We start from the raw sequence: 25,418 nt of genomic DNA, 5'->3' as shown, positions 1-25,418 counted from the left end.
TCCCATGTGTCTAGCTGCAACTACCATTCTGTGTTCAAGGTCTGTTGATACCCGTCATGGGCCATAATTATGTAGTAAGGTGTTTCACATGAATCACCTGAGTACAAATACATGTCTTTACCAGTAAAGCAATGCCATTGGCATATGAAACTTGTGCATGGATTAGTTCTTGGCTAATCATTTTTGTAAATGTTGAAGAGCACCAGTGATAATTCACTCCCTTGCAGTAGGCCATTTGTCTGGTTCCTTCAACAACTGTGCAGTAAGGTTGCAATTATTGTAGTGAAACCATAGTTCTGGATCAGTGCGTAGACCTTGTGAAGCATTATGTGGTGTTGAACTGTGTCGTAAGCTGATGTGAGGTAGATAAATGCAATTCCAGTGATCTTCCTGTTTTGAGATCCGTCTTCTATGTGTTGCATTAGTCGAGTTACTTGTGCTGTGTAGTTTCGATGTGGTCTGAAACCAGCCTGTTAAGGTATAAGTAATCTATCAATCTTTAGTGACAGACAGTTCAGAAACATCCTTTCAGATATCTTATAAAGATAGCTTCCACCTCCGTAGTGCAGCGGTAGTGTTACCGTCAACTGCGCATGGGGGCCTGGGTTCGTTCCCTGGCAGGGGACTGGGTGTTGTGTGTCCTTCATCATCATTTACATCCTCATTGACATGCAAGTCACCAAAGTGGTATCAACTAAAAAGACTTGCAGTACGGCGGCCAAACCCTAAAGGAGATATCCCTGCCAATAAATACCATACAACCATATCATTTTATAAAGATAGCAGAATAGTGAAATAGGCCAATAGCTCCAATGCTCAGAAACCTCTTTTCCCAGTTTCAAGATAACAGCTGCCTTGGTTTTCCTCTCTATTTTTGCAGTTTTGTTCAATTTTAAGCAGTTGTTATGGAATGCCATAAGTCAATTCAGTGTTGCTTGTCAGAATTTCTTTATCTGCTCTATTCGTATTTCATTCAAGCCAGCTGCCTTGTTGTTCTTACATTGTTACTTTGATCTTGCAGCTCCTTTTCACTAAATGGAGTTGAGAGTTCATTCATTTTTAAGTGCTCTTGCCTTCAAATCTTAGGTTCTTTGCCCTATTTGTCTGTTTTATCATTTTTAAGAAACTGCCAAGCTATTTGATTTGGAGAAATGTTTCAATGAGTCTTCCTTTGTGCTGGATCATTACTCGGGAAATGTAGAAGACTGTGCGCTATTCAGCTACTTACATTATTATTGTTATTATAATATTTCAGCCTCAGTTTGCATGAATGATATGACTATATGACTACTGCTTTCAAGTTATTACTAAGTCATCATCAAATGAGTTGAATTTGTCACTGAGTAAATTGTATGTGATGAATATCTAATGAGGACTTGGTAATAAGTTCAAGCTGATAGTGATACCATTTATGTGACCTTAGGCTGAAATATACAATTTAAAAATTCACCAGACAATCAGTGTGTTTGCCCAAGGCAGTACGTCTACCTTAGTCTATGTAAATATTTCTTTTTTTTCTATGCCATGATTTTCATGAAATTGTTGTGTTGGCCCATCCATGCCCCCTCCCCAAACATCTCAAAATATTTTTGTGTATTACCCATACTGTGATTTCACCAAAAAGGCCTGAGACTCTTATATGATTTTCAAATTGTGTGATGGAAGAATCATTCTTTTCTTGGTGTGTGGTAGCGGATGAAAAACTTGCAGTATAAGTGGGGGGGTGGGGGGGAGATCGTGTGGCATTGTTGGCCAGGAGGCCCCATCTGGGGAACTTTAGCCACCAAGTGCAACTCTCATTTCAGTCAACGCCACATTGGGTGACTCCTCCTCTCATGAGAGCTCTAAGCCATAAACAAACACAAAAAGAACATAGATTCACCCTCCATTGCACCAGCAATTCAGTATGAATCTTTGACAATGCCAGCCACGTGTGTTGGCAAAAGTCAGAAAAATCACTAATTAAACATCTGCCTAAGGTTCTGAGACAGAAGTCAGTAAGAACTTCCTCGACAAGTGTCCATGAAAATCTCAACAATTCGGAACAAAAAGAACATGTTGACTACTGTTGTTTGTGCTGAAGCAATATACTGTAAATTAATTGAGATACAGATACCCACTGTCTATTATATGTCATTCATTGTGAGTTCAGATATAAATAATTCTGTTCACAATAAAATAATTAAATGTGGTGGTAATTGGAACATAGTAAGCTGCAATTATGTTCATTGTTAATTAAATAAGTTATCTCAAGTGCAAAAAAAAAAAAGAAATTAATATCTCCAAATCGCTTCTATTTAATGGAAAATGTGGGATATAATAACAATATAGAAAGGATGGATTGCCAAGCAACACATAGAGGAAGTGTTTAGTGCCGGATGGGCATATTGATAAAAAGACTACTAGGTATTGTTAGCTACCAGACTAGTATTGGATTAGTCTGAAAGCTGGTGATATCTAGCAGTCTCCCCCCTCACCCAATGTATCTGTCAGCCACACAACTCCTCTATGTAGTGAGTAGCAGTCTATCCAGTTTATATTGTTGTCACTTGTATTTAATGCTTACAAAATAATAGCTCAGTTTTTAACAATGGAAACTCTGGTAAGAAAATCAACAATCTAGGAAAATATAGATTTCTACTTACCATAAAGATGGCCTGTCAAGTTGCAGACAGGCGCACTCAAAAGACACTTGCACAAAGCTTTTGACCACAACCTTCATCAGAAAGGCTGCCTCAGCTGCCAGAACTAGCGGTCATGTGTACATGAGGTGTGCTTGCTTGTGTGAATGAAGGGTGTGTGTTTATCTTTTTCTGACGAAGGTTGAGGCCAAAAGCTTTGTGTGAGTGTCTTTTAATTGTGCCTATTTGCAACTTGATGTGTCATCTTTACAGTAAGTAGCAATCTATCTTTTCCTACATTGTTAATTTCTTATTTTATTCGAGGTGGCTTGAGAATACCACAATGCTTAGAATTATGACGATAGTGATATAGAGAAAAAAAAACACAACATTTTGACTGATTGCTGTGATTTACATTCATCACTGTAATAATTCCTCCTTCGAAATTAATTTACTGAAGTAATTACTTGGTCTTTTCATTTATTATTTAGATCAATTTTATATATAACTAAAACAGTAGTATTTATGTTAACCTTTTCTTGAGATTTATTAATTTCAAGAGCAGTTTCACCATGATGGCAGCTCTCTAGTTGTTAAAAATTTGTGCAACCACACAATTTACTTTAATATCTCTGCAGTAAGCATGCCATATTATTATGAATACTTTTGTTATTCAGGATTATCCTTGAATATTGAATACAAGTGCTGGGTCTTATCCATATTGATGTATATATATATATATATATATATATATTTTTTTGTTAGGTGTTTGGAAAACTCATACTAGGTGAAGAAGTTGCAGTGAGAAAGGAGGGGGAGGAAAACAATGACTTAAAGGAACATATGGTTGGAATACTATTTAGCCGCAGCAAACTGACCCACCTGCAGAGACAGGTCAGTAATATGTATGTTTACAACTTTAGTATAAAATGAGATACGAACTTGTACAGATGGTCTTGCATCTGAGTTTTCCATTTGGATGTGACCCCTGTGGGAAGATGTTGGGAATGGATATTGAGTAGACTGGGTGGGCAGCAGAATACCACTTCGCGTAGGATGTTCCTCTATTCCAGGTGTCCCCGAGTGCAAGACTTGTCTGATACATCAATCCAGGACATCCTGCTTCAATCTCGTCACATGCTTATCCTACTGCATCAGAGTCAAGGCCACCTGTGCAAGCAAGCTTGTCACATTGCAGCTCTGTTGCAATTTCTGCACAGAGTTTTATGTGGGGATGACCACTCGAATGGATGTCTGCCTCCAAACTGTTGGCAAGAAAAGACTTGAACACCCAGTGGTGGAACACACTACTGGCCGCAGATGCTCAATTTCAATTGCTAATTCACAATCCATGCCATCTGTATCCTTCTCCCAACATTAGCTTTACTAAACTATGTAGATGTGGGTTGTCCCTTCAACATGTTATTCTCATGGCACCAACTCTGCTAACCCACTCAGCACATTCTGCATCCTGCACCCCACTCTCTTCCATACAGTCTCCCCTTCCTCTGTACTGTCACTCCATCCCAGTATAACCCCACCTGTCATTGTCATTGTTTATTGTGTGCTGCATGATCTGGTGCTACTGCCCATGTCACATCCCTATCCCATACTCCTGCTCCAGCTATCTCCTGCACTCCTCTCCCATGCATTTGCTGCCTTCCTCCAAGCCATAAGCCACTGTTCCCCAACCTTCCCTCTCACACTTTGTCTCCATTCCCCTCTCTCACTTCATCTGACACAACTCTTCACACTAATCATGCTGCAAACTGCAGTCCCAGCATTGTTTATTCAGCAAGGACACTTTGGCCGTAGAGATGTGCATGTGTGTGCATGAGCATGCACAACTGTGTGTGTACTTTAGCCTGAAAAAGGATTTCCCTGAAAACTAGCAAGTTTTCAGTTTTCCTTATGTGCTTGTCAGTGACTCCATGCCTCTACTATTCAGTAAGGTGTTTCTTTTGCTGCTAAATTATATATGTTCTACTAGGACTTTACATTATCACATCTGTGAAATAATCATTCCAAAGATTACTGACTATGTTTGGAACACTTACATGTTTATTGTTAACAGTTATTCATATATTATTAATTTTATTTCTAGACAATCTGTCTCACTTCATTGATTGTAGACCAGCAGAATACCTTTACACAATCTGCCCTTTTTTTCAAATCTAATGTTACACATTTAGTGTAAGACATTGTATAACTAATGGAAATTCCTGGATGGAGCAATGTATACAATAAGAGATAGGCATACACTCTTCTATAGCAGGCACACAACAGGAAAAAGCATTCACACCAGCTTCTGAGCTTTTACTCTTTTTATAACAAAAATACTTTTCCTCATATAGGAGCAGGAGCTCGAAAGCTACAGTGAATGCTGTTAACTGTTTCATATTTTTGTGCTCCATGCATCAGTCTGCTACAGGAGAGTGATTGCCTTTCCCTTATTTTACATATTTCTTCATATAATACACAGCTTATTTTAGTGTGGGTTGCTTACCTTAAAGGAATTGTGCTAGCTAAGTGCCCTATTGAAATAATTATGAAAATTTCCCACTTACTATTTACTTCTTTAGCCTGATACACTGTTAACCATGCATTATGTTTTACACTATATCTAAGTAAATCAATTTTAGTATCAGACAGTATTCTCTTGTACCCATCGTTTTTACTTTTTGATATCCAACATTGCAGTCTATTACTAAAATTCAGCCTCCACGGTCTGAGGATGACCCTTTATAGCATCTGCTGAGGCGGTATTTTCGCTTTTAGTTATTATGTGATCTACAGATTTTGCACTCGTATGGGCAAGTAACAGAAGGGTAACAGAAGGGTAACAGAAGAAATATTGAATTTAATTGATGTAAGGAGAAAATATAAAAATGCAGTAAATGAAGCAGGCAAAAAGGAATACAGACGTCTCAAAAATGAGATAGACAGGAAGTGCAAAATGACTAAGCAGAGATGGCTAGAGGACAAATGTAAGGATTTAAAGGCTTATCTCACTAGGGGTAAGATAGATACTGCCTACAGGAAAATTAAAGAGACCTTTGGAGAAAAGAGAACCACTTGTATGAATATCAAGAGCTCAGATGGAAACCCAGTTCTAAGCAAAGAAGGGAAAGCAGAAAGGTGGAAGGAGTATATAGAGGGTCTATACAAGGGCAATGTACTTGAGGACAGTATTATGGAAATGGAAGAGTATGTAGATGAAGATGAAATGGGAGATACGATACTGCGTGAAGAGTTTGACAGAGTACTGAAAGACCTGAGTCGAAACAAGGCCCCGGGAGTAGACAACATTCCATTAGAACTACTGACGGCCTTGGGAGAGCCAGTCCTGACAAAACTCTACCATCTGGTGAGCAAGATGTATGAGACAGGCGAAATACCCTCAGACTTCAAGAAGAATATAATAATTCCAATCCCAAAGAAAGCAGGTGTTGACAGATGTGAAAATTACTGAACTATTAGTTTAATATGTCACAGCTGCAAAATACTAACGTGAATTCTTTACAGACGAATGGAAAAACTGGTGGAAGCCGACCTCAGGGAAGATCAGTTTGGATTCCGTAGAAATGTTGGAACACGTGAGGCAATACTGACCTTATGACTTATCTTAGAAGAAAGATTAAGGAAAGGCAAACCTACGTTTCTAGCATTTGTAGACTTAGAGAAAGCTTTTGACAATGTTGACTGGAATACTCTCTTTCAAATTCTAAAGGTGGCAGGGGTAAAATACAGGGAGCGAAAGGATATTTACAATTTGTACAGAAACCAGATGGCAGTTATAAGAGTCGAGGGGCATGAAAGGGAGGCAGTGATTGGGAAGGGAGTGAGACAGGGTTTTAGCCTCTCCCCGATGTTATTCAATCTGTATATTGAGCAACCAGTAAAGGAAACAAAAGAAAAATTCGGAGTAGGTATTAAAATCCATGGAGAAGAAATAAAAACTTTGAGGTTCGCCGATGACATTGTAATTATATCAGAGACAGCAAAGGACTTGGAAGAGTAGTTGAACGGAATGGACAGTGTCTTGAAAGGAGTATATAAGATGAACATCAACAAAAGCAAAACAAGGATAATGGAATGTGGTCGAATTAAGTTGGGCGATGCTGAGGGAATTAGATTAGGAAATGAGACACTTAAACTAGTAAAGGAGTTTTGCTATTTGGGGAGCAAAATAACTGATGATGGTCGAAGTAGAGAAGATATAAAATGTAGACTGGCAATGGCAAGGAAAGCGTTTCTGAAGAAGAGAAATTTGTTAACATCGAGTATAGATTTAAGTGTCAGGAAGTCATTTCTGAAATTATTTGTATGGAGTGTAGCCATGTATGGAAGTGAAACATGGACGATAAATAGTTTGGACAAGAAGAGAATAGAAGCTTTCAAAATGTCGTGCTACAGAAGAATGCTGAAGATTAGATGGGTGGATCACATAACTAATGATGAAGTATTGAATAGAATTGGGGAGAAGAGGAGTATGTGGCACAACTTGACTAGAAGAAGGGACCGGTTAGTAGGACATGTTCTGAGGCTTCAAGGGATCACAAATTTAGCATTGGAGGGCAGCGTGAAGGGTAAAAATCATAGAGGGAGACCAGGAGATGAATACATTAAGCAGATTCAGAAGGATGTGGGTTGCAGTAAGTACTGGAAGATGAAGAAGCTTGAACAGGATAGGGTAGCATGGAGAGCTGCATCAAACCAGTCTCAGGACTGAAGACCACATAATCAACAACATGGGCCATTCTGGTCAGGATAAGTGAAAGCAACTCTAATACAAACAGTTAAGGCCTCAACAGATTCTAGAGACACACCACAGCTCACAGTGGTTGTAATGGTACTGTACTTCGTAACAATGTTAGCCTCCATATGTAGTCTGATATCTGTCTGGTGGGTATGGTTATAAGAAATTTTTAGCTATTCCTCTGGTGTTATAGACTTCCAGTTAATGAAGTGGCAATTCATGAGAAATTGTAATCACATCCATGAAAGACTTGTCATGCTTCCTTTGTTTTCACTAATTGTATACATACTAGAAACGAAGATGATGAGACTTACCAAACAAATGTGCTGGCAGGTCGAAAGACACACAAACATACACACAAAATTCTAGCTTTCGCAACCAACGGCTGCTTCATCAGGAAAGAGGGAAGGAGAGGGAAAGACGAAAGGATGTGGATTTTAAGGGAGAGGGTAAGGAGTCATTCCAATCCCGGGAGCGGAAAGACTTACCTTAGGGGGAAAAAAGGACGGGTATACAATCGCACACACACACATATCCATCCACACATATACAGACACAAGCAGACATATTAAAAGGCAAAGAGTTTGGGCAGAGATGTCAGTCGAGGCGGAAGTGCAGAGGCAAAGATGTTGTTGAATGAGAGGTGAGGTATGAGTGGCGGCAACTTGAAATTAGCGGAGATTGTGGCCTGGTGGATAACGGGAAGAGAGGATATATTGAAGGGCAAGTTCCCATCTCCGGAGTTCGGATAGGTTGGTGTTAGTGGGAAGTATCCAGATAACCCGGACGGCGTAACACTGTGCCAAGATGTGCTGGGCGTGCACCAAGGCATGTTTAGCCACAGGGTGATCCTTATTACCAACAAACACTGTCTGCCTGTGTCCATTCATGCGAATGGACAGTTTGTTGCTGGTCATTCCCACATAGAATGCGTCACAGTGTGGGCAGGTCAGTTGGTAAATCACATGGGTGCTTTCACACGTGGCTCTGCCTTTGGTCGTGTACACCTTCCGGGTTACAGGACTGGAGTAAGTGGTGGTGGGAGGGTGCATGGGACAGGTTTTACACCGGGGGCGGTTACAAGGGTAGGAGCCAGAGGGTAGGGAAGGTGGTTTGGGATTTCATAGGGATGAACTAAGAGGTTACGAAGGTTAGGTGGATGGCGGAAAGACTCTCTTGGTGGAGTGGGGAGGATTTCATGAAGGATGGATCTCATTTCAGGGCAGGATTTGAGGAAGTCGTATCCCTGCTGGAGAGCCACATTCAGAGTCTGATCCAGTCCCAGAAAGTATCCTGTCACAAGTGGGGCACTTTTGTGGTTCTTCTGTGGGAGGTTCAGGGTTTGAGGGGGTGAGGAAGTGGCTCTGGTTATTTGCTTCTGTACCAGGTCGGGAGGGTAGTTGCGGGATGCGAAAGCTGTTATCAGGTTGTTGGTGTAATGGTTCAGGGATTCTGGACTGGAGCAGATTCGTTTGCCACTAAGACCTAGGCTGTAGGGAAGGGACCGTTTGATGTGGAATGGGTGGCAGCTATCATAATGGAGGTACTGTTGCTTGTTGGTGGGTTTGATGTGGACGGACGTGTGAAGCTGGCCATTGGACAGGTGGAGGTCAACGTCAAGGAAAGTGGCATGGGATTTGGAGTAGGACCAGGTGAATCTGATGGAACCAAAGGAGTTGAGGTTGGAGAGGAAATTCTGGAGTTCTTCTTCACTGTGAGTCCAGATCATGAAGATGTCATCAATAAATCTGTACCAAATTTTGGGTTGGCAGGCCTGGGTAACCAAGAACGCCTCCTCTAAGCGACCCATGAATAGGTTGGCATACGAGGGGGCCATCCTGGTACCCACTGCTGTTCCCTTTAGTTGTTGGTATGTCTGGCCTTCAAAAGTGAAGAAGTTGTGGGTCAGGATGAAGCTGGCTAAGGTAATGAGGAAAGAGGTTTTAGGTAGGGTGGCAGGTGTTCGGCGTGAAAGGAAGTGCTCCATCGCATCGAGGCCCTGGACGTGCGGGATATTTGTGTATAAGGAAGTGGCATCAATGGTTACAGGGATGGTTTTCGGGGGTAACAGATTGGGTAAGGATTCCAGGCATTTGAGAAAGTCGTTGGTGGCTTGGATGAAGGATGGGAGACTGCATGTAATGGGTTGAAGGTGTTGATCTACGTAGGCAGAGATACGTTCTGTGGGGGCTTGGTAACCAGCTACAATGGGGCGGCCGGGATGATTGGGTTTGTGAATTTTAGGGAGAAGGTAGAAGGTAGGGGTGCGGGGTGTCGGTGGGGTCAGGAGGTTGATGGAGTCAGGTGAAAGGTTTTGTAGGGGGCCTAAGGTTCTGAGGATTCCTTGAAGCTCCACCTGGACATCAGGAATGGGATTACCTTGGCAAACTTTGTATGTGGTGTTGTCTGAAAGCTGACGCAGTTCCTCAGCCACATACTCCCGACGATCAAGTACCACGGTCGTGGAACCCTTGTCCGCCGGAAGAATAACGATGGATCGGTCAGCCTTCAGATCACGGATAGCCTGGGCTTCAGGAGTGGTGATGTTGGGAGTAGGATTAAGGTTTTTTAAGGATTGAGAGGCAAGGCTGGAAGTCAGAAATTCCTGGAAGGTTTGGAGAGGGTGATTTTGAGGAAAAGGAGGTGGGTCCTGCTGTGACGGAGGATGGAACTGTTCCAGGCAGGGTTCAATTTGGATAGTGCCTTGGGAAGTTGGATCATTAAGAGTAGGATTAGGATCATTTTTCTTCATGGCAAAGTGATATTTCCAGCAGAGAGTACGAGTGTAGGACAGTAAATCTTTGATGAGGGCTGTTTGGTTGAATGTGGGAGTGGGGCTGAAGGTGAGGCCTTTGGATAGGAATGAGGTTTCGGATTGGGAGAGAGGTTTGGAGGAAAGGTTAACTACTGAACTAGGGTGTTGTGGTTCCAGATTGTGTTGATTGGAATTTTGAGGTTTTGGAGGGAGTGTGAGTGTGACGCCGTCCGGGTTATCTGGATACTTCCCACTAACACCAACCTATCCGAACTCCGGAGATGGGAACTTGCCCTTCAATATATCCTCTCTTCCCGTTATCCCCCAGGCCTCAATCTCCGCTAATTTCAAGTTGCCGCCACTCATACCTCACCTGTCATTCAACAACATCTTTGCCTCTGCACTTCCACCTCGACTGACATCTCTGCCCAAACTCTTTGCCTTTTAATATGTCTGCTTGTGTCTGTATATGTGTGGATGGATATGTGTGTGTGTGCGAGTGTATACCCGTCCTTTTTTCCCCCTAAGGTAAGTCTTTCCGCTCCCGGGATTGGAATGACTCCTTACCCTCTCCCTTAAAACCCAAATCCTTTCGTCTTTCCCTCTCATTCCCTCTTTCCTGACGAAGCAGCCATTGGTTGCGAAAGCTAGAATTTCGTGTGTATCTTTGTGTTTGTTTGTGTGTTTTTCGACCTGCCAGTGCTTTTGTTTGGTAAGTCTCATCATCTTTGTTTTTAGATATATTTTTCCTACGTGGAATGTTTCCCTCTATTATATTTATATCATTAATTTGAACCCAACAATTACATTTGTTATTGTCACTGTTGCATTTCGAAATCTTTTCTGTCATCTTATTTTCTCCTTCTGTTTTTGCCAGTAGTTTCACTTTGCATTCACCTTCTCCTTTCTTCCGTAATCTACTATACAATTTTATCCCGCCGATATATACTCAATAATACATAATACATAATAATACGTAACCCACTTCTTAACCATAACCAAAGATTTTTTTTTTCCGCTTTCAATACTACCGCTGCTATAAAATCCACCATTTCTAATTCACAAACAGTTCCTTTCACCTATTAAACAACCATTTCGGCTAGTTCTAATAACTTTTGCTTTATTTCCATTTCCGTTTTTCTCACATCACCGATCATTTTTAGCCGCTTCCCACAGGTTTTAATGTCATTATTTCTTCGTCAGACAATTGTTAGCCTCATTTTCATAATCTGCCGCCACAAAACCACTCCTTTTAATACATTTACACGTAGTTTTCTCGAAATTTTCCCGAATTTCTCCACCCTTTAACGTGTTTTGGCGGCAACACAACCACCTAACCTTTATGCACATCGTTGTCTACCTACACAAGTTCACCACATGATCAACATAGGCCAGCTAAAACCATTACTTTTTCGCCTTTTTTCACACCAGATCTCTAGTTGCTTCCTAGTTCACCTTTATCTCTCCCCATATATTTTTATTTTTATTTTCATTTTCATTTCAGCCTCATGTTACACTTTCCACCGTCTAATACCATGTCACCCTCACAACACCTCCACAATGACCCCATTAAGTTTTATTTACGTTCCCTACGCAACACATGCCTTCGCCCTAGCCAGATTACGCTCCCATATTTTATTTTCTCAGGCTTGTCTGACATTTGGCATTACCCCCAAAGGCCTCACACTTAAAGTTCCCATCTCTGGCAGCAACCTTTCTTTCCATCAGTCCCTATACCAGTTCCAAACTGAACAATCCATTGCCCTCACCCACCTAATCCTTCACCTACACATCAACTCGGCCAATGAACACACCCGTCAACTCGTATCCTTAATAAAAGTCCTCAATCTTTCCTCTCCCACATCCACACTGGCTGTTCAGAGCATCCTCCTACAGGCCAACCACAAATTAGAACAGCATGCCACCCTCCACCTCAAAAAACTATCCAATCTCCTGGTTTCCCACCTCCAGAAAGGCAACTCACTCACCCTTCACAACCTTTCCAGCAAACCTCAACCTCCTCTCATTGCACACAAACCCAGTCTCTCCCATCTACTCAATCTCCCACTTCCAGCTCCACTCCCTCCAAAACCTCAAAATTCCAATCAACACACTCTGGAACCACAACACCCTAATTCAGTAGTTAACCTTTCCTCCAAACCTCTCTCCCAATCCGAAACCTCAGTCCTATCCAAAGGCCTCACCTTCAGCCCCACTCCCACATTCAACCAAGCAGCCCTCGTCAAAGATTTACTGTCCTACACTCATACTCTCTGCTGGAAATATCACTTTGCCATGAAGAAAAATAATCCTAATCCTACTCCTAATGATCCAACTTCCCAAGGCACTATCCAAATTGAACCCTGCCTGGAACAGTTCCGTCCTCCGTCACAGCGGGACCCACCTCCTCTTCCTCAAAATCACCCTCTCCAAACCTTCCAGGAATTTCTGACTTCCAGCCTTGCCTCTCAATCCTTCTTAAAAAACCTTAATCCTACTCCCAACATCACCACTGCTGAAGTCCAGGCTATCCGTGATCTGAAGGCTGACCGATCCATCGTCATTCTTCCGGTGGACAAGGGTTCCACGACATACTCGTCGGGAGTATGTGGCTGAGGGACTGCGTCAGCTTTCAGACAACACCACATACAAAGTTTGCCAAGGTAATCCCATTCCTGATGTCCAGGCGGAGCTTCAAGGAATCCTCAGAACCTTAGGCCCCCTACAAAACCTTTCACCTGACTCCATCAACCTCCTGACCCCACCGACACCCCGCACCCCTACCTTCTACCTTCTTCCTAAAATTCACAAACCCAATCATCCCGGCTGCCCCGTTGTAGCTGGTTACCAAGCCCCCACAGAACGTATCTCTGCCTACGTAGATCAACACCTTCAACCCTTTACATGCAGTCTCCCATCCTTCATCCAAAACACCAACCACTTTCTCAAACGCCTGGAATCCTTACCCAATCTGTTACCCCCGGAAACCATCCTTGTAACCATTGATGCCACTTCCTTGTACACAAATATTCCACACGTCCAGGGCCTCGCTGCGATGGAGCACTTCCTTTCACGCCGATCACCTGCCACCCTACCTAAAACCTCTTTCCTCATTACCTTAGCCAGCTTCATCCTGACCCACAACTTCTTCACTTTTGAAGGCCAGACATACCAACAATTAAAGGGAACAGCCATGGGTACCAGGATGGCCCCCTCGTACGCCAACCTATTCATGGGTCGCTTAGAGAAGGCGTTCTTGGTTACCCAGGCCTGCCAACCCAAAGTTTGGTACAGATTTATTGATGACATCTTCATGATCTGGACTCACAGTGAAGAAGAACTCCAGAATTTCCTCTCCAACCTCATCTCCTTTGGCATGTGGTCATACTGCTAGATTTGTCATTGACTGAATCATTGCCTTGCCTGCAAGTGCATGAAATGACATACCACTGCATGCATGAACAGTGTCTTTATTACAAAAGTATTATGAACACCATATAGTGGAGATGCTGAGTCACAGAGAGGCACAACAAAAAGACTGTCACAAGCAAACTTTCAGCCTGCTAGGCCTTCATCAAAAATAGACACACACGCGCGCGCGCGCACACACACACACACACACACACACACACACATTCACCCACACAAACACAACTCACACACACGACTGCAGTCTCTGGCAACTGGAGCCAGCTCTTTATTGTGTTTACCTAAGGTGTTAAACTCTTTACGAGGAAATAGCAAGCTCGTGGCTTGATGACACACAATCTTTGTACAGAATAAAATGTGTGTAAACTAAAACTATTTCTTGTTGCTAAGGGGAAAAAAAAAACAGAAGAACACATATAAAAAATCAAAAAATTCTTCACAGCCTGGAGTAATTCAATGTCAATACCAGTGCTTCTGGCAGTTGACATGGAAAGCCGATTGACAGGTGCACCGTAATGATACTTATACATATACTTATATGTTAACACACACACGAGACATGTTGACACTGCACTGGACTGAACTGCGTGAGAAGTGAAGCTCTGTCACTACATCAACCCGCTGGGGGAAGTGGAGAACTATCCCGCTAGCACGCTGGGATATGTGCTTCCCACCCAGATCTCACTTTGTGTGTCAATGGTGAGTCTGTGATTGGTGGTGTCAGTGTTGATGCCGGTGTTACCACTGATGCTGGTGGGTATGCTCATGGGTCGATGGGTAGTTAATCATCGTGTTTGCCATTTACCAATATCTTGAAGGTGCATCCCCCTCATTGCAACATCCTGTGGGGGCTCCTGTACGGTGCTTGCAACAAAGGTCTGATGCTGTCCATATGGAGCATGACATGTGTGCAGGTTGGTAGGTCCTGAGACACATAGGTATCAGGGGAGATATGCCTTTAAGTTTGGTGTGGGTAAAGTTGGGTGATGTTTTACCTCAGTTACCATACAAAGTCACATACAAAGTCACTATGATCGAAGCCTGGTAACTGCGACAGTTGCACTTCAGCAAACTCTCCAGGTGGACGAAGGGTTTCACCGTATACAAGATCTGCTGGTGTATCTAAATTGGGTTTATATGTCATTCAGAGGACTAGTAATATCGTTGGTAATACTGTCATCCAATCTGACTCTTGGCTCATGGTTGCTGCTTTGAGCAAGCGATGCCAGTGGTCATTCATACCATTGCTGGCCAGGTGGTAACTGATGGTGCAACTGTGCCACAGAACTTTGTTAGTTGGGAGAATAGGTCCAACCCGAATTGGTGGGTGCAATCTGTAATTATGTGCAGCAGACAATCAAAACAACAAATCACACTGGATGCGAAGGCATACACCAACATTTCGGTGGATATATTATCCAACAGGGTTGCTTCAGCCACCATGTAAGACGATCAGTCATGGTAGGGATATATCGTTGTTTGTTGGACGAAGGCAGTGGACCCACAACATTGACAAGGACATGTGCAAATTACGTGTTGGTAATTGGAAAGTTCCCATCCGGTGCATGTATGTGGTGGTTGATCTTGCTCCGTTGGTATTTGACATACGTGCAAGTCCATTCACAGCAGTCTTTTTGCATTCTTAGCCACACAAAGCAAAGGAAGACCAGGTGAACAGCTAATCTGATGCCAGAATGACTTAAGTTGTGCAGGTTGTCAAAGGCAGGCATGCATAGTCTTGCCAGCAAGAATGGACTTGGCTTTGAGGCCACAGTATATTTTGATGATGTTGGTACTAGTCACATTGACTGACCTCAACTCAGAACTGTCGATGTCTCATTGAGGTAGTTTTGAAGCAGTCAGTCAGATCTCTGTGCCTCGATGAGTCAGGCAAAAGCCTTAGTGCTAGACTCAAGACAGGCAACTGGCCACTATATTGTCAGTGCCCAGTGTGTGTCTGACATCTTGTGATGAATTGTACTGGAAAAATTAATTGGCTGTGCTGGCGAGGTGAGCTGTAATTGTTGTTCTTCCAGAATGCATATATAGTGGCTTGTGGTCTGTAAAAATCATGAACTCCGTTGCTTCCAGTTGTGGGCAGAAACATTTTATTGTAAGTGCTCCACTTCTGCTGAGATGAGGACAGTTTATGTGAGTAAAAAGCCAAGAATTGCCACATATCCTCATGAAACTATTTTAGAGTGGCCTCATTTGCTGTTTGACTCACATCGACCACCAGTGTGAGAGGTGCTTCCAATTCTGGATGAGTGAGGAGTAGTGCATCCACTAAGCTACACTTCAGCGCTTCATAGGGCTGAAATCGTGGTGTCAGTCCACTGGGTTGGTGAAATCCTTTTGATTTTTGGGCCATTGACTGCTGTGGCTAGAGGTTCTTGTAATGCCACTGAGTATGCCAGACATCAGTGGTAGAAGTTTAGTATGCTGAGAAAACATTGTAACATCCAAACGGCATGTGAGAGCATGATTTGCGAAATGCCTTGTACCTTTCCAGGCAGAGGAAGTGAGCCCTTGGACAAAATTCATGGCCCTAAAAATATCAGTCTGTGGCTATCCAAAAACATGCTTGGTTGTGTGCAGTACCATGCCATTTTTATTTAGCCATTGCAAGACTTGTATCAAGTGTTGCTCATGCTGGTTCACATTTGACGAGAAGATGAGGATGTCATATAAGTAAGTGAAACTGAAGGGGAGTCCCTATAGTACCACATCAATTAACTGCTGCCATGTTTTCTTCCACTGCAGGTACCTGTGTACATCCCTTAACACAGTCTAGTACACAAAAAATCATCATGCCACATAATGCATAATCCCACAGTAGAGGAACGTTATACTAATCGGGCACCATCTATGCATTGAAGGCACAGTAGCACCTGCATAGATGTCACGCTTTGTTTTTCTTTGGCACCAGATGTAAGGGAGAGAGCCATGGACCAGTGGGTGGCTGTGTAATCCCCTCTCTCTACATGGCATTAAATTCTGCCTTTGTGATCGCTAACCAATCTGGGACCAGATGTCATGGTCAACACAAAAGTGGCGGGCTGTCTTTAGTCTTGATGTACAGTGTCATGACATGCCTCTTTTGGTGCTCCAGGGGGTTGTGCCAAGGCCAACAACCATTGCAGTAGGCATGTGTACTCCCCAGCATCCACCTGCATGACTTTGGCTATGTGCACCACTACACAGTGACAAAAAACTGAAGTTGCCAAGCTGGGTAAGCCATCCTACAATTGTGCATTCACTATGTCCATTAGGGGGTGGCAGTATGCCAACAGATCAGCACTGATGATGGGCTCAGTGACATCTGTGATCATAAAATTCCATATGAACATTCAGCACAGCCCCAGGTCCAATTCCGTACATTGAAGAGTTGTTTGGAGGGGGCAATCAGAATAAGATTGCTGGTCTACAACAACATAGCAGTCTCCGGAGGAGGATACACAAGTCTGACCTGGTATTCCCTAAATATTTGCAGCCTGACTTCCAGTCACTGATAAAAAGGTGCTGGGATGACACTTGGCAACCAGAGGCAGCACTTAATCTGACTGCTGCTGGCATTTGGGTACGTGCGTGGTGAGGTGCACTTGTGTGTCTGGCCCTCAGATCTACATCTACATCTACATATACATATATGCTCCGCTAGCCACCAGGCGGTGTGTGGCAGAGGGCACAATTCGCGCCAAAGTCATATTTCCCCCCCTCTGTTCCACTCGCGGATTGCGTTAGGGAAAAACGACTGTGTTAATGCAGACTTAGTGCTGGTCTTGTTTGGATGTTGATGAGGTGGTGGAGGAATGACTTCTAGACCTTCTGCAGTACTGATTTGTGTCACTGTAGCTGCATACCGGGATCCAACTCATCTATTTGCTTGGTGAGGGCCTCGACCTTAGCTGCCAGATTGTCATAATGCACCCATGTGATCGTTGTTGAACTAGGCGGAGCCACATCACAGCCAGTGCACCAGTCGGGCCAAGAACATGACAATGTCAGCACTTCATTACACATACTGACCAATTCATCAGTTAGAACAGGAACTATAGTATCTGCTATGTCAGCCAAGTCAACCACTGAGTCCAAAGGCAGCTCCATCTGCAACAGTCTTATGGCTTTCATCTGCGGCAGCAAGTGGTTGCTCCACATAGTGCCCAGCACCATTCCAGTGCCCAACTTGCTGTGCAAATGCCTTAAATAATGGAAAGGGCTTAGCTCCTTTATATCCTCTTGGCTTAACACTTGTTGGAGGCATTCCTGTTGTGATGCGGAAGCCCGACGTGACAATTCTGATGTTAGCTTTTCGTACATGTTGACTCGGAGTGGTGCGATGATCACATCTTCCACTTTAGCAGCATAATGTTGCTCCAGCTGACTTACGACCAAAGCAAATTTAGGGGAGTCTGCCAAAATACACGCTTAGAGGAAACTGGCTTCCGTTTGCACAAACCATAGTGCTGGGTTGTGTGGCCAGAATGGGGGCAGTCATGAAATTGACAAGATAATTGCCACCGATTAATTCATCATACCATCTCGGAGGTAGTCAAACCTCTCGCTGTTTCAAGTTGGTGTCACCATGATGTTCGTACTGCTAAATTCCTTGCCATCCAGTTTGTCGTCTAGCCTGTAGATGTGTGAAATGACTATTCATTGTGTAAGCAAACTGTCTCTCTGTTGCTTTTGTCTAAAGAGTTAAACTCTTTACAAGGAAACAGCAAGTACAGGAGCTTGACGACACACAATCATAGTACAGACAAAATATATTTGAACTAAAACTTCCTTGTTGCTAAGGAAAAGAACAATACTAGAACACACATAAAAATCACAAAAATTCTCTGATGCCTTAGGATAATTCACTGTGATAACAGTACTACAGGAGCTGACACGGACAGCTGATTGCTATCTGCACTGTAACAATACTTACACATATACTTCACATAGCCACCCGCACAACACAGCTCAACACTGCACCGCACTATACTGCAAGAGAACTGGAGCTCAGTCACTATGTATATATTATTCAGCAGTGATATTTTTGTGGCGGCGTTCGTAGCGACAAACACTTCGCTGTAGAAACGGCTTACGGAGTCACCGCCACACTTTTAATAGCGGGCCGACCGGTCCGCTGGAACAGTGAACAGAAAGATGAAAACCCAAACACTCTGATTAAATAAAAGTCGGTACTTATCTTTATTAACGAAGATACAGAAACACAGTAGTGAACTCCGTGTCTACAGAAATCTGTCTAGTTCAAGTCGGAGCGGCTAGGTCAGCGTCGGCTGACGACAAACAACAACTCTGCTGCGATGAACACACAACTGACTAGCCAGTACACAAATCGGTGGCGAGTATACAACTGAGCGGCGAATACAGAACTGTCCTAGCGCTCGCAACTCCAGCGCTTAAGAAGCCAGAAGCCAGCGGTGGCGCGCGCAGACTTGCGGCGATTTCCTGTATCGCTGGCGCTGCTTATGCGGACGGCGTCCGGACTTTGATGCTGCCAACCTTTTGGCAGCGGGCTAGGTTGGCATTACTGGCTAGGATATAACACTCCTCCCCCCCAAATCGCCGCACCGTCGTTGAATAATGACGTGGCGAGCGTCGACGGCGGGGGAGGGGTCTGGCCGCAGGCGTAGCAGAAGAGACCGGGCTGGAGACTGTTGTCGGTGGCAGTCCCCGGTCCGCACCCCAGCATTGGCTGCGCGGGGCCTCGGGAAACACCGACTGAAAACCGAGGTCAGGGTGCACGCCTGTGACCACGGGCGCAGCTTCTGGTACTGGACGCGACGGGGCGTCGGGACCCACGAAGAGAGGCAGCGTCTCCTGACGCTGCGTCGACGGCTGCTGAGTGGGCGCCGGACAAGGCGCTGCGGTGTCATACTCCTTGGGGGTGCCCCAGGAAAGCGGCTGCAGGACAGGCTGCACAGCCACCGCTTGGGATGGCGGCCCGGCTGAGGGGTCGACGTCCATCTGCTCCGAAGCGGTGGCGACTGAAGAGGGACCGCAGGTGCCGGAGCGACCACCTGGGGCGCTCCCGGATGAAGCTGCGCGGGAGGCATCAACGGGACGGGCTGTCGGCGTGGTAGCGGCGACGGTTGCTGCTGCTGCCCTGGTGGCGGCAGCGAAGTCGGAAGGCGCGGCTGGAACCTGCCGCGGACCAAATCTGTGGACAAAGAACGAGCGGCAGAATCCGGGCGGCCAGCGCGGCGCAACTGGTTCTGATGCCTCCTGTGCACCCCAGTAGCACCTTGAACAGTATAAAAACCGCGACCCTGGACACTTATCACGGTGCCTCGTTCCCAACGACGGCGACCGTGATAAACTCTGAAAAAAACAGCGTCGTTGCGCTGAAAACGCGTGCGATGCTCAGAAGTGGCGGGTCGAACCGGGGGGTGCAACAACCGTAGTAGGGTGCGATGACGATGGCCGTGGAGAAGCTCCGCAGGCGAAGGGCCGTCGCGTGGCGTGGTCCGGTACGACGACAGGAACGTGACGAGGGCCTGCTGACGAGAGTGCGTAGCACGAAGGCGGTCCGTATGATCCTTGAATGTGCGTACAAAAGCGTTCCGCTGCACCATTCGATTGAAGGTGGAATGGCGGAGTAAGAACATGGCAAATGCCATTGGCAGAACAAAAACTTTCAAATTCAGCAGAGGTAAATTGTGGACCATTGTCAGACACTAAAACTTCTGGAAGACCCTCAATACAAAAAATTGAAGTCAACGCCTGTATAGTTTGTGCAGACGTTGTAGACTGCATGGGCACAACAAACGGAAAATTACTAAATGCATCTATCACGATGAGCCAACGACAATTCCAATATGGACCAGCAAAATCAATATGTACTCGCTGCCAGGGACCGGCAGGGCGTGCCCACTCAAAATAGCGTTGAGGCGGAGCAGCTTGGTGTTCGGCACACGTCGAACAAGCTGTAGACATCTGCGTAATCTGCTTATCAATGCCGATCTATGTACAATGACGGCGGGCAAGCTGCTTGGTGCAGACCACTCCCCAATGACCTTGATGCAACCAGTCGAGGACCTTGGATTGGAGCACTTGGGGAACCACTACACGAAGCTGGTCATTCTCGGTGCGTAACAGCAAAACTCCTTGTGAAACAGACAACAGATGACGTTGCGGATAATAGCGACGAACCACAGGATCCGATATGTCCTTTGCCTTGGACGGCCAACCACGTTGAACAAAACGTAATAGTAAACTCAGATGATGATCCGTAGCTGTCTCACGTGCCACCTGACGATAATCAATCGGAAAATCCCGGAGCGATTGATGCTCATCGGCGTCAATCTGATGGCAAGAGTCTTCAGAGGAATCAAAGACATCATCCGCAGCAATCGGCAATCTAGAAAGCGCGTCAGCGTTTGCATGCTGAGCTGTAGGGCGATACCGTATCTCATACTGGTATTGTGATAACAAAAGAGCCCAACGTTGTAGTCTCTGAGCTGTCCGCTGAGGAACTGGTTTAGACGGATGAAACAGTGACGTCAGAGGCTTGTGATCTGTTACTAAATAGAATGGTCTACCATAAAGGTAGTGATGGAATTTTGTGACACCGACCACGATAGCCAACGCTTCCTTGTCCAATTGGCTATAATTACACTGAGCTTTGTTTAGCAATTTAGATGCGAACGCAATAGGACGTTCGGTGTTACCGACTCGGTGAGACAACACAGCACCGAGGCCGAAAGAAGAGGCATCACAAGCTAACACTAGAGGCTTGTTTGGGTCGTAATGGACCAGACAACGATCATTCAATAAAGCCTCTTTAAGCTGCTGAAAGGCTGATTGGCAATCAGCTGACCACACAAACGGAACATTCTTACGGCGGAGACGATGCAACGGTGCAGCAATCTGTGATGCATTAGGTATAAACCTAATATAATATGTCAATTTGCCAAGAACTGCTTGCAATTCATGCAGATTGCGAGGGGCGGGCAAATCACGAATAGCTGCTAAATGTGACTGGGAGGGATGAATGCCTTGAGCATTAATAACATGTCCCAGATACTCCATCTCCGTAAGGAAAAATGAACATTTATCGATGTTGCAACGTAGGCCTGCCTGAGACAACACTGTAAACAAACACTCCAAATTACGGAAATGTTCAGCAGGCGTCCGACCGGACACAAGAATATCGTCTAAATAGTTGCAACACGATGGCACATTAGCCAGAAGTTGTGACAAAAAACGCTGAAAAACAGCTGGAGCTGACGCACAACCAAAAGGCAAATGCAGAAAACGGAACAACCCCAACGACGTGTTTATGACAAAATACTGTTGTGATTGCTCGTCGCGGGGCAATTGCAAATATGCTTCACGGAGATCAATTTTGGAAAAGAAATGAGCTTCCCCTAACTTATCCATCAGCTCGTCCGGTCTAGGCAAAGGAAAAGAATCAATGACAGTCTGAGGATTAACTGTCAACTTAAAATCAGCACACAAACGTAACTTGCCAGACAGTTTCTTTATAATAACTAAGGGAGAAGCCCACTGGCTCGCTGAAACGGGTTGAATAACACCGTTGTTTTGCCAACGACGAAGTTCATCTTCTACAGGTGCCCGGAGGGCGTGAGGCACTGGACGAGCACGAAAAAATTGAGGCCGAGCATTATCTTTAAACGTAATATGAGCGGCAAAGTTCGCAGCACAACCTAGTTCGTCTTTAAATATGTCACTGTATTGTTTACACAAATCGGTTATGCTGTCTTGAGGAACAACAACAGAATTAATTTGCAACACATTGTCTTGGATAGACAGGCCAAACAAGTCAAAACAGTCTAATCCGAAAATGTTTACACTGTCTGTAGCGCGGAGCACTGTGAATGAAACTGTTTTTGTATTGCCACGGAATGTGGCTGGCACGCTACATACACCTAACACAGGAATTTGTTCTCCACTATAAGTAGCCAATGAATGTTTTGCCGCTGAAAGTTTAGGGTGGCCGATAGCCGCATACGTAGCACTATTTATTAGAGTCACAGACGCACCAGTGTCTAATTGAAAATTGAAAGTCTTATCCTGGATACGTAGCTTCACAAATAGTTTATTACACTGTCTCTGGATCGGTGCAGTGGAGGCGGAAGACACAAAATCAGCGCGTTTAGCGCGTGTTCGCTGCTTACGACAACTCGTGGGTTGGGCGGGTGGAACAACAACTCCCGCTTCACTTGCAGTCTGTACATTACTTTTTACAGCGTTTGAATTACGCTTGGGTCGCATAGCAGAGGGCTGGGTGGGTGGCTTATTGCGAACAAGTTTATTACCCACACAAACCGTGGCAGAGTCTTTAAACGCGACCTTCTGGGCGGGCTGGCTTTGAATAACATGAATATCCATGGGCTGGGCAGCACTAGAATTGTTCTTGCGTTTACGCAAACAAACAGTCTGGATGTGTCCTTTCCTTTGACAAAAGTGACAAACCGCGTTTCTTAACGGGCAACGTTCATGAGTATGAGCAAGAACACACTTAGGGCAAGACTTAACTCTATCATTTTGCACACGCGGCTGACGAATGTTTTTAACATGACGCGGCCGGCTAGTGTTTACAGTCTGACTCTGCCGGTGGGGCCGCGGGCGTGACATAACTTGCTTAGCACAGGCAATTTGAGAAATACATGGCTGATCTAACTCACACTCAGCATAGTCAAAAGTATCTTTGGCTTCAATGATGTTCATCACAGTCTCTAATGACGGGTCAGGCAACTTTAAGATAGCAGCACGAATACGAGAATCTGCAATGTTTTGAGTAATAGCGTCTCGTAACATGACATCACTGTAGGAAGCTCCACACACACAATTAAATCGGCACTGACGGGTGAGGCCCCGTAAATCAGTTAACCACTGTTTATTAGATTGATGTGGCAGTTTCTTTAATCTGAAGAACTTGAATCTGGCTGCTGCCACATGAACTCGCGACTCGAAATACTCAACAAGCTTGTTAACAACAACGTCATAGTCTAAAGCTTCTGGCTTGGATTCCGGGAACGACTTACAAAGTAGTCTATAGACTTCCACGCCTGCAGTGGAAATTAAATAAAGCTGCCGCTCATTACCTGTGATTTTGTAGACTGTCATGTGCGCCTGCAACTGCGCGAAATATTCTCGCCATTCTTCTCTTGATGCATCAAAAGCACGGAAAGGTGGTGCTGCCTGTGCTTGTTCCTTTTGTGTTGGTGGATTAACCGCTTGTTTGGCGATTGCTTCCACCAGACTTTGTATTTGCTGACTCTGTAACAAGATCAACTGTTGTAATTCGGCAGACATAGTGAACACAAATTAAACCAGCCCCCAAAATTTTATCGCTATAATTAGTATAACAAGAAACAAGTTGAACCAGCCCTGCACACGAGTTCGGAAGTCCTCGTCGCCAGTTTTGTGGCGGCGTTTGTAGCGACAAACACTTCGCTGTAGAAACGGCTTACGGAGTCACCGCCACACTTTTAATAGCGGGCCGACCTGTCCGCTGGAACAGTGAACAGAAAGATGAAAACCCAAACACTCTGATTAAATAAAAGTCGGTACTTATCTTTATTAACGAAGATACAGAAACACAGTAGTGAACCCCGTGTCTACAGAAATCTGTCTAGTTCGAGTCGGAGCGGCTAGGTCAGCGTCGGCTGACGACAAACAACAACTCTGCTGCGATGAACACACAACTGACTAGCCAGTACACAAATGGGTGGCGAGTATACAACTGAGCGGAGAATACAGAACTGTCCTAGCGCTCGCAACTCCAGCGCTTAAGAAGCCAGAAGCCAGCGGTGGCGCGCGCAGACTTGCGGCGATTTCCTGTATTGCTGGCGCTGCTTATGCGGACGGCGTCCGGACTTTGATGCTGCCAACCTTTTGGCAGCGGGCTCGGTTGGCATTACTGGCTAGGATATAACAGATATATATGGTGAATCAGTGCCTTATGTGTCCGATTTTGCTAGTACCAATTTTGTTTAAACTGAGGGTCAAAAGCTTTCACATGAATTCATACACACTGGCTGTAATTTCAGGCAAAGCTTGAAGATAATCCATTGTACTCTATCCATTCCTAAAGCCAACTTGTTTCTTTGCTTGATCTAACATCAATCTTTTTTTCTGTGCAGTTGGTTTTATGATTGCTGTGAGAAATGTTAACTCGTATTTGCAATGAAAAGTCATTAATCTCCAGTAAAATGTGTATAATTGCATCATTTTATGGTTTACAGGTATGTGTGCATATAGTTCAAGCTATTCGTAAAGAAGCAGTGCGAGTTCGTGAAGACTGGGAGACACTACTTTGCTCAGGCCAGCAGCAGCATGCAAATTCTGGAACAACAGGAGCAGCAGCTGCAATGACAACATCAACAACAGCAGCAGCAGCAACAACAACAACAGTGACAAGTGCTGGTACCTCCAGCAATGCCAGTAAAGAAGGTGCAAGTATCAACACAGAGGGAAGCACAAAACCGGCTGCTGATACCTATTGTTTTGAAATGTTGTCAATGGTACTGGCTCTGAGTGGTAGCAGTGTTGGCCGCAGCTACCTGGCACATCAGTATGGCCTTCTAAGAGACTTATTGAGTCTGCTTCATACAGGTTCTGCACGTGTTCAACGCCAAGTGAGTCAGTGCATAAATATTTCCTTTTTCACTTTCATCTCTCTGTTTGAAGGCTATTAATTTTAAGCTGAGAAAAAAACAAGTATTAATCAAATAAAATTTATTAAAAATAATGTCTGCAAAAACTGAATAATGAGACTAAAACAAACTAACTGTGGAAATATTACAAAAAACACTTACTGAATAATGGGTATCGCATTATAAATGGAAAGTGTCAAAAGAGAAGCTCATTACCC

At 44.5% G+C, this 25,418-nt stretch overlaps 1 protein-coding gene across 1 annotated transcript in view; it reads left to right on the top strand.

Annotated features, from left to right (window-relative positions):
* Positions 1 to 25,418, top strand: part of LOC126188561 (E3 ubiquitin-protein ligase MYCBP2-like) — a gene marked incomplete at its 5' end in the record, with an annotated part of 354,851 nt that overhangs the window by 251,805 nt on the left and 77,628 nt on the right. Inside the window, 2 exons of the mRNA XM_049930160.1 lie at positions 3,387 to 3,515; positions 24,790 to 25,182. Coding sequence (XP_049786117.1) covers positions 3,387 to 3,515; positions 24,790 to 25,182 — 522 coding nt within the window. The remainder of the gene's footprint in view (positions 1 to 3,386; positions 3,516 to 24,789; positions 25,183 to 25,418) is intronic.

The sequence above is a fragment of the Schistocerca cancellata genome, chromosome 5, assembly GCF_023864275.1.
Source record: "Schistocerca cancellata isolate TAMUIC-IGC-003103 chromosome 5, iqSchCanc2.1, whole genome shotgun sequence".
Classification (NCBI taxonomy): Eukaryota; Metazoa; Arthropoda; class Insecta; order Orthoptera; family Acrididae; genus Schistocerca; species Schistocerca cancellata.
The sequence above is the reverse complement of the archived record's forward strand: the minus strand, read 5'-3'. Positions and strand labels throughout refer to the sequence as shown.